General features: G+C 35.4%; 2 protein-coding genes across 2 annotated transcripts; both read right to left on the bottom strand.

The window, feature by feature from the left end:
* Positions 1–639: 639 nt before the first annotated feature.
* On the bottom strand, positions 640–2,903 carry bsx (brain-specific homeobox). The gene is made up of 3 exons (XM_084401129.1): positions 2,513–2,903; positions 1,559–1,749; positions 640–1,437 (listed from the first exon to the last, which is right to left on the bottom strand). Exons 1-3 carry the CDS (start codon positions 2,763–2,765, stop codon positions 1,198–1,200), a joined length of 684 nt encoding a protein of 227 aa, XP_084257255.1. The 5' UTR covers positions 2,766–2,903; the 3' UTR covers positions 640–1,197.
* Positions 2,904–5,332: 2,429 nt separating this feature from the next.
* Positions 5,333–9,219, bottom strand: lim2.1 (lens intrinsic membrane protein 2.1). Its single transcript, XM_084401111.1, has 5 exons — positions 9,094–9,219; positions 7,535–7,727; positions 7,200–7,349; positions 5,826–5,960; positions 5,333–5,566 (listed from the first exon to the last, which is right to left on the bottom strand). The coding sequence occupies exons 2-5, from the start codon at positions 7,707–7,709 to the stop codon at positions 5,505–5,507; spliced, it is 522 nt and encodes a 173-aa protein (XP_084257237.1). The 5' UTR covers positions 7,710–7,727; positions 9,094–9,219; the 3' UTR covers positions 5,333–5,504.
* Positions 9,220–9,433: the final 214 nt, after the last annotated feature.

Raw genomic sequence — 9,433 nt, 5'->3', positions numbered from 1 at the left:
TGCTTAAAGTGAGTCAGTCCCATTATTTATGTAGCCTATTAAGTTTGTATAAATAATAAAGAAAATTTTGTTAAATCAATAATAGATGAGAAACAAAAATCAGAGATAAATGTGCCATTTTGTAGCTATGATGCAAGCAATTGTTTATTGACAAATCGATTGATTTTATTCCACGCGCTTTCTTATTATTTTTATTCGGCCAGTATTACTCTTATTTTGTTAATGTTATTATTACTGTTGTAATGTAATAATTAGTAGCCTACCATTCGTTACTCTTCACTTAAACATAAAAGTTCCAAAATGGGGTTTTCTCAGCGATGCCACTGAAGAACCATTTTTGGTTCCCCAAAGAACCTTTCAGTGAACATGAACCATTTTTTCCCCTCATTGTCAAGAACATTTTAATAATCTAAAGACCCCCCCACCCCCACAAACACACACTTTAAAGAAACTTTTGTGCAATGGAAAGATTCCATGGATGTGAAAGTTTCTTCAAAGAACCATCGATGACAATATAAATAACCTTTATTTTAAGAGTGTTAGTGCTCGAAATTGTAATTACGCGCAGCTTTCATGAATTGAATGAAATATTGAATTCATAGGCTTTCAAAGCACAAAGAAAGAAGACGCTGCTCGTTTAAGGATTATCTTAGATAATTCACTCAATATACATTGTTTATATACATTATTAGTTTTAACAAATGACAAGTCACAGTTTTAGAGTTCATAAATATGTCAGTCCACATGCCAAACAAAACAACCAATATCATCCCGCGAAAGTGCTGAAAATGTAAAATGTTACACTTCAATTGGAATGAAAATTAATTGTTACATTTCTTGAATGATTATTTAGCAAGTAAATATCATAAATCTATTTACAGATTGTCAGTACATTACGTACCATTAATTCCACATTTACAAAAATGATCAGAGTCGTCAGTCACAAAGCCATAACTATTGTGATAAATGATAATAATGATAATAATAATGATAATAATAATGCTGAATGACCACGCATTATTTTGATGTCCTTCAGGTGTCCAAAAAAAATTCTTAAGCGCTTGAACAGTATAGCTATATAGGCTGATGTAAAAAAAAAAAAAAAAAAAAAAAAAAACCTATATATAATTTCCTATCTAAAAAAATTTGAAATTAATATGTATTTTTTTTTTGTTGTTGTTCATGAGGGTGATAATACTAAAGTAAATGTTCAGGAGAGCAAATGTCATCTTCAATATCGACATCATCTTCATTGTCGTCCAGCGTGTATCTGTCCGGACTCAAGCCGTTTTTACCGTCTGTACTTTTCTCGTGCATTTCGCTCTCGCTCGTGTTCTCCAGCGATCTGTCTACATCATTTGGGGTTTTCTGGTCGTCTTGTGTTTTCCTCAGCTGTTTTTTATGCTTCATCCTTCGGTTCTGAAACCAGGTCTTTACCTGCGTAAGGCAAACGATGTACATGCCTTAATAAACTTCTGATTCGTTTAAATTGCATGTAAACACATATAAGATCTTGAAAATTATGTCTGGATTCTTAAACAATATTTAACGTCATTACCTGTGTTTCTGATAGACTGAGCGCCGTAGCCAGTTCCACGCGCTCAGGTGTGGACAGATATCTCTGGATCTCGAACCTTTTCTCGAGTCCTGATAACTGTGAGTCTGAGAACACTGTTCTGGCCTTTCTGCGTCTGCAGTGCTTCCCTGGTAATTCCGGATGATGCTGAAATAACGCAGGCATCTGCATTCCTTTTGCAATGGAAACATATTGATAATCATTAATTCTTCAATATCTTGCAGCCTTACAGTAAACTTTTCACGTTTATATTTCAACCTATTTTAAGGACCCAAGTGAATAAAAAATTAGTTTAAAGTAGAAAAAAGTGTACAAATAAAACACAATATAAGTTGGAAAAAATAAGACGTTGTTTTAATAGAAATTATTTTTAAACATCGGTTAGAAAAAATACAGATGTTTTTTTTTTATCGATAGGTGATTTTTAATAAATAAAATCATATAATTGTTATTAGTTATTAATATTATTTTATATTTACTCAGAGAAATAACATGGTTCTTTAATCTATGAATATCACCTTTCACTGTAAAAATACGTACAGCTGTTACTAAGGATTCATTCTTTCGAATTCTAACTAAAAATATTGTCTTAAAAATAAAATCTAGTCAGATATATTGAACCACATTAAATTATAATTTTTACTTTAAATGTTTCAACAAGAATCACATTTAGGTTAATTTGCAGCATAGACCTATTTTTAACTAAACAATTAGGGTTCCGTTTATGGAATGCTTTTTAAAATATTAACTGGCACGTAGGCCTGCATTTTAATGATTTTTAGATGTTTATGTTATAGCGGTCATAACTTGACAAAAATACACCAATTTGTGAGCACCAATACATGCATTAAATGCACAAAAATATTAAGGGTCCTAAGAATATGCATTATTTCTTAATGTAAATGTTTGAGTTTAAATTGAGCGTAGGCTACTTACCGGATGCGAAAAAGTACGGATGGTGTTCAGGTTTGTGTAGTGGATGATGCGGATGAGGAGCCAGGATCGGTGTAGGCATAAGGGGATATCCATACTCTAAAAGAGGCATCCGGGAGGCAAGAGAGTTTGAAAAGGGCGAGGGAAACACCTCTCGCAAAGGTTTAGGCTTATGTAGTAAAATATCTTCAATGAAGAACGACGTTGACCTTTGAGTCGGCATCTGGGGGACCGGAGATGTGTAGTTCAGATTCATTTCAAAACTTTTTGTAGAAAACACGGGCAATTCCGTGAGGCTTTTTAGATGCCTGTGTCGCAAACAAAATCACTCAGTTGGTCCCAGTCTTCAGTAGCTTAAAAGCGGAAACGTAGTCTTCGTTGGCAACCTGTGCACGCTGGTACAGGTATACATTACTATTTATTTGGATCGAGACTGACAGCAGCAAATCAGGAAGTAGATTAGCACTCAGCCAATAGCGCGAGGGCTGGGCGGAGAATGGAATGAGTTCTTTATGGATTAATTATGCGGGCGGCGGGAGGAACGCCAGGAACGGGAGGAACAGCAGGAACAGGGTCGCTCGATCCCCGTGGTGCTGAAAAAGCCTCGCTACAAGAGCCTTGTTCCCGCAACAGTCACTCAGACATAAGCCTGCACTTTCACTGTACACTGGCTTAAAAGGCGCGTGGACCTGTCAAGAACCTTAACAAAGGACTAACACTGGCTGATTGCGCTTAAAGAACCGCATGCACCTGTTACAATCCATTTGAAGCTCCTGTTACGACTGTTACAATTGAAATGGTCTCCGCGACTTCTGATTTAACCCTGTTTGTTGGATTGTTATCTCATTTTTAAAATAACCCAACATCACAAATTATCGTGGTTAGAATAATAATAATAATAATAATAATAAAAAGCTTATAGGCTATTTAAAATGGATTACATCAGCTGCAACTTGTGTCAGTTACGAATGCTTTAGCAATTTAAATCTTCGAGAGTTCTGTAGCCTATTGTTACTAAAATAACAATTAATATAACCCTACATATGTGTTGATGACATAGGCCTAACGTTACACATGTGACAATGTTTGACATTTTAAATGGTTTCCAATGCCGCTTCTGTCAGTTACGACCGTTACCCTTTAAATTTTCCCTCTCGCTGCATGCTAACTCGGATTTCTGTTGACTATAAACCAAAATAATAATAATAATAATTAAAGTATGATAGGGCTATTTACAAATCATAAAGATAACAACTCACTACTTAGTACTTTTGTGAAAAAGTAAAATGCTCTTTCTAGACGTAGCGTTAACAGCGTGACTGCTGAAGTAGCCTAGCATATATGTTTAATGGAGAACTGTGTCTGTGGTTCTAATTTCTTGGCGTTTTCTTATTTCATTTATTGGTGAGCATGTGTGTGGTATAATTTTTATTATTATTTCATGTTACGGTACAGGGCAACAGGGCTTCTATGAAATGGGATTTAATTGTAGATATTGAAATCTGCGAGGATACAAGTGTGCTTCAGTTCCGTCTCAACTGATGGAGCGGTAATTTGTTGATATCGTGTTGTCATCACATCTGCAATCACGGGGGCTAATGGTAAAAGTGTTTCATTATTGGCAGAAGTCTTGCAGCAATACTATTAGGTAATTAGGTTGGATGTTAGAGCGAAAGTAGTAATCCTCGACCGCAGGATTTCCATTTGATCTAATGGGTTAGAAGAACAAATTAATTAATAGATTTAATTGGTCACGAAAACACAGTATTCCTGCAAATGTGAAATACGGCTTCATTAGTAGCCTACTATCTCTTCTACGAAAAGAGAAGATCCTGTAAATTACAATAGGAGTTGCTCAGTTTGAATGAGTTTCAGTTAATGGGCATATCTCTCACGAACGCATGCAATGATCTTACTGATTTATTAGTTTGTATTTGTAAAGTAGCCTAGCCCATAAGTAGGCTAGTCTACAGCATGAGATTCCTATCAAATGTTTTTGTTTTAAATTAACCATTTTGTGGGGTTTATGTTCAAAACAATTAAAATGATCCTATAGGCCTATCTTATGCGGTCAATTTATCTTGTATTTATTTTTTACTGTCCCTGAGAACAATATAAAATATCGATTAAGAAAGTGATTTCGTGCAGTGTATATGCAAATTTACTCAAACGATGTAAGGTGATTTTGGAGCACTGCAATCGAAACCTTTTATTAACTGGCACCTGCGCTTCACACTGCTAACGAATCACGGGAAACAAGTTGCTTTTATGGCAAAATGCGAAAGTAAATGTAGGCTACTAATGGTGATGGAATCGCCTTTACTTGAGAAGTCGATAGAATCCGCACCCATGCAGAGGCAGTTAAGCAGCTTTTAATAGCCATTTAATCAAGTGAAATTGGGAGACAGCACGCCACTGCGTCACACCCAAGTGGTGCTTTTCTGTAAGAAGCTTGTGGCATTAGCTCGCGCACCTAAGAGCAGTTTACCAACTAGACTAACTTATTGTGTAATGCCAAGTCCTTATGTATCTTAAAATATAGTTTGATACTTTGTACACACGAAGTAGGCTACCGTTAAAAAACTTGAAAATGATCTGATCAGTCTTCTAAATTTATTTACATAAACCACGTTTATTTTATATTCTGGATAGTATCAATGTTTATTGTATTGCATTTTCTTTGGATGACTGCAGAACCCCATTGTTTTATAGAAAGAAATTACAAAAGAAACACATGAAGAAAGGATTGAAGGAGAAATAAATAGAAAGATGTATATTATTTTGAATGTTTTTTTATTTTATTTGATGTTCAAATTCTCCACCAGTTGTTTTGTACAGTTTTTCATTATATAGACAAAAAGATTGTTAGTGTTCACACATTGTTATACTATCTATAATTCTTTATTTAACAATTTCTTTGTTCTTTTTTTCATGACCTAATGGTGTTTTGGTGCTAGAGTGGCTTCCAATATTGGTGATAATAAAGCCAAGTCTTCTAGTGAGGATTCGAGGTTCTGGGGCATTCATGCATCCGGTATGCACACATATACAAAATACCTAAATAAAAACAAAAAAACAACCACATATTATTGAAGTAAAAAACAGTTTCTGTTGTTTAGTTCAGTATTCAAAAGCAATTTACCTCCCTTAATAAGATTTTTCAACAACAACAATAAAAAAAATTAAAAAAAAATTGAGTGTGTATAAGTACACTACATTTAAATAATATGAATTTTTTATTTTTTTTTGTGTGAAAAATATAAACAGATGTAGATAATTTAAAGGTGCGTTGTTTTTTTTTTACGACTATCATTACCTGAAAAGAAAGTGAGCACAACAGACACCCAGCCAATGATGTAAGACCAGGAGAACCTCCAGTTACCATAGCGTTTACCATAGTAATTTATTGTAACTCCTGTGTACACAGCCATGGCCAGAAACACAAAAAAGCCTTGTGGGGGGAAAAGGAGAGAACAGGATTAAATAAAAATAAGATGTGATTAAATAAATAAATAAATTTAACAAAATGATTAAATATAAATATTTAATATTGTAGTATTTTTCATATTTTTTATTTAACACAACATCATAATTTCCATGTTCCACAAATTGCAGGTTAATTTATTTAAAGGGATAGTTCACCCAAAAACAAAAATTCTGTCATTAATGACTCACCCTCATGTCCTTTCTTTTTGATGAAATCTGAGAACTTTCATTCTGTCCCTCCATTGAAAGCTATGCAACTACCACTTTGACGCTTCAAAAAGTTCATAAAGAGCTCGTAAAACTAATCCATATTAATCAAGTGGTTTAGTCAAAATTTTCTGAAGAGACTCGATCACTTTATATGAAGATCATATTTAATTTAGGCTTTTATTGACATAAACATTGATCAGCGAACATAAACAGAAGCTCAACTGAACCTGAATGTACCTTATTGGTTTTTGCTGAAGCTCAAACATGCTGCGTAACACTAGAACGAACCTCATTGGTTCTTGCGGAAGCTCAAACATGCTGTGTTACACAAGAATGAATCTCATTGGTTCTTACTGAAGCTCAAACATGCTGTGTAACATGTGAATGAATCTCATTGGTTCTTGCTGAAACTCAAACGTGCAGCGTAACACAAGAATGAACCTCATTGGTTCTCGCACTTCAAGCGAACATGCTTGAGCTTCCGTTTACCACAACTGATGTGCGAGTTGATGAATGTTTATGTGAATAAAAGCATATGAAATCAAATAAAGCCATTGTGTCTCTTCAGAAATTTTAGACTAAACCGCTCAGTTCATATGGATTTGTTTTACAATCTCTTCATCAACGTTTTGAAGCATCAAAGTGGTGGCCGCATAGCTGTCAATGGAGGAACAGAAAACTCTCAGATTTCATCAAAAATATCATCATTTGTGTTCCAAAGATGAACGAAAGTCTTACAGGTTTGGAAGGACATGAGGGTGAGTAATTAATGGAAGAATTTTCATTTTGGGGTGAACTTTCCCTTTAATTATAATTGCAAAGCAATAACACAGTGTCCACAAAATAAGTGACATGTCTATTTCTCTGATTACTTGCAACAACTAGTTACAAACACTTACAAAATATCACATTTGAATCAGCATTTAAATGACGAATTATTAAAAAAAAGTTATTATATTTCAAGATTAAATAGGCAGAAGAAAAGGCAACTTACATGAGATGAAGAACAGAATGCCTGCAGCAAAGCTTTTATCAAACCGGTCAAAGGAAGAGTAGTGGATGAAGGCCATGATACCGATGATGATGCCAAAGAAGCAGGCCAACAGAGACAAGATCATGAACGCTCGTGTAGCATCCCAGTATGCTGTGAAGTCAGAAGGTCAAAGGCCATGTTATCACCAGCTTGTTTGTAATGCAGTCAAAGTGGAATTGAAGGTCTAGAACAACAACTTTAAAACACAAGTCAAATGTGCATTTGATGCAACTAAAGTAGGTTTGATAAAATTCTGTTGTTTTTGTTCTTCTACTCTGCTGATCCGTAAATCTCACCAATGCTGTCGGTGTGTGTGAAGCATTTTCCCGGCATGCAGTATCTCCACAGCCCCTGATGCATGTAGTTGTTTGAATGACGGTACTGCATCCAATAATCTGTTGCTGTGGAAACAATCAGGAGTATTTTGCCCACTCCTGCACAAAACAGCCCTCCTCCCATGAAGCTGTACATTCTGCACCTACAGACAGACTAAAAACAAAAGCACACACACATTTATAAACAAGCACACATAGGACACCTGCATTAATGCACACACACACACACACACACATGAATGTCAGGGTTGTGTTATCATCAAGGGACTGGTGCAGACTCCTCTCAATAGCACTGCACTTCACTCGGAGGCATGTAAGTGTCTGTAATTGCATTGTAATGAACACATTACTTCCTCTGAGTGAGCTGAGAGGTCAGTATCAGGAGGCTACTCACTCACACTCTCTCTTTATTCTTTTAAGGCTAACAGTTTTCAGGGGAACCGGCTGCAAAGATTTAGTTATTGTAAATAGGTCAATGCTCACTGAGAAGAAGCAACATGTTGGTTTATCAAGTTTGTTCTTGAATTGATGTGCTTTATATTCCTTTTGCAAAATATTCTCTTGATGTGAATATAATCACATATTATTTCATTAGCCTGCGATTTTTCCAGTATCGTGTTAACAGATATAAAATGAGAGAGGTAAAAAAGTGAGGTAAAAAAAAAAAAGCACCATTCAGTAGAGGGCGCCATATTGTAATTGGTTGGGGGGGGGGCATCTATTTTGTACACTGTTTGGTGACTCAAACTCTGAAATCTGATTAAATGAAAATATTTTCTTTTAATTTGTTTTCAAAGGAACACTATGTAACTTTTGGCGCCCTAGCGGTTAATAAACAAAACTGCATGCGTCTTGCGGAAAAAACATTCTTCTCTCTGTTTATTAATGTCTATGACGAATCACGCAGGTGCTGGGCTACTCCGCAGCGGTTGCCATCCAGCTCGGTCTAAAGTAGTCCGAATATAAACACTTTATTATAGGCGTAGGCAACCGTATGATTCAGGATGAGACAAAAACACGGTTTGGAAGATGGATTCATGATGTACTCACTCATTATAAATGATTTGTACATTTTTAACAAAAAAGTGACATAGTAAATGAAACTTCTAAAATCATACATTTAACACATTTTCAAAATTTGGGTAACAATTTATTTATGCAAAAAGGTTCTGAAATTGACAGTATTTTAATAATAATAATAATACAATATTTGAATAAATAGGCCTTTTAAAAACTTTTCGGCTTAGTTCTCAATTTAATAAAATAATAAATTTTAGACCTCTTTTGAAATATCTTTATCTATAGTTATCTGAGCAGCTAATTTAGAGTCAGCACTACATTATTATTTTACATCTGACAGATGTTAATGTTGTCATTATATTCTTGGAGGGTTTTCCAAATGTACATTGATGAAAGCCAGAAAAGCCCAAAACAGCCAAACACAAACAAATCTGTCACCAAAGGTCCACTGTTCCAACAAACAATCCGATAATCTAACTAATAAAAGTAGTCACACTTACCTTTATCAAACCCCTTAATAAAGTCTAAATAAAATACGCCAGGGCCCTATAATGGCAGTACAGGCAGCTTTCCAGCAGCTCTTAGCACTAGCGTTTAGCGGGTGAATAGAGAGAACAGGGGAAAGGCCAAGCAGAGCTCTGAAACAAAAGAACAGGCAAAAACACAGCCAATCAGCTAGGGCTATAGTTTTGTGATTTTGGAATCTGCTGAAGAAACAGAACTATCTACAAATCCTGATGACTGGAGGCTTTCCATTGAGCGGGCGCCGCTAACCACCCTATAGTTGGGAAGAGGCCAAGCGGAAAATCTGGATTGCTGTTGGGCCTAGCATGGAACAAT

This window comes from Rutilus rutilus, assembly GCF_951802725.1.
Source record: "Rutilus rutilus genome assembly, chromosome: 25".
Taxonomy (NCBI): domain Eukaryota; kingdom Metazoa; phylum Chordata; class Actinopteri; order Cypriniformes; family Leuciscidae; genus Rutilus; species Rutilus rutilus.
Note: the sequence above shows the minus strand (reverse complement) of the source record. Positions and strands in the feature narration are given on the sequence as shown.

What these genes read in the sequence shown, in the direction of transcription:
- bsx (XM_084401129.1), bottom strand. Translation starts at nt 2,765, where the DNA reads ATGAATCTGAACTACACATCTCCGGTCCCCCAGATGCCGACTCAAAGG. An exon ending in TCCGTACTTTTTCGCATCCG is followed by an intron (nt 1,750 to 2,512) that starts GTAAGTAGCCTA and finishes CCATTGCAAAAG; the next exon opens with GAATGCAGATGCCTGCGTTA. An exon ending in TCAGTCTATCAGAAACACAG is followed by an intron (nt 1,438 to 1,558) that starts GTAATGACGTTA and finishes TGCCTTACGCAG; the next exon opens with GTAAAGACCTGGTTTCAGAA.
- lim2.1 (XM_084401111.1), bottom strand. Translation starts at nt 7,709, where the DNA reads ATGTACAGCTTCATGGGAGGAGGGCTGTTTTGTGCAGGAGTGGGCAAA. An exon ending in CACACACACCGACAGCATTG is followed by an intron (nt 7,350 to 7,534) that starts GTGAGATTTACG and finishes CTGACTTCACAG; the next exon opens with CATACTGGGATGCTACACGA. An exon ending in TGTGCTCACTTTCTTTTCAG is followed by an intron (nt 5,567 to 5,825) that starts GTAATGATAGTC and finishes GTTTTTATTTAG; the next exon opens with GTATTTTGTATATGTGTGCA.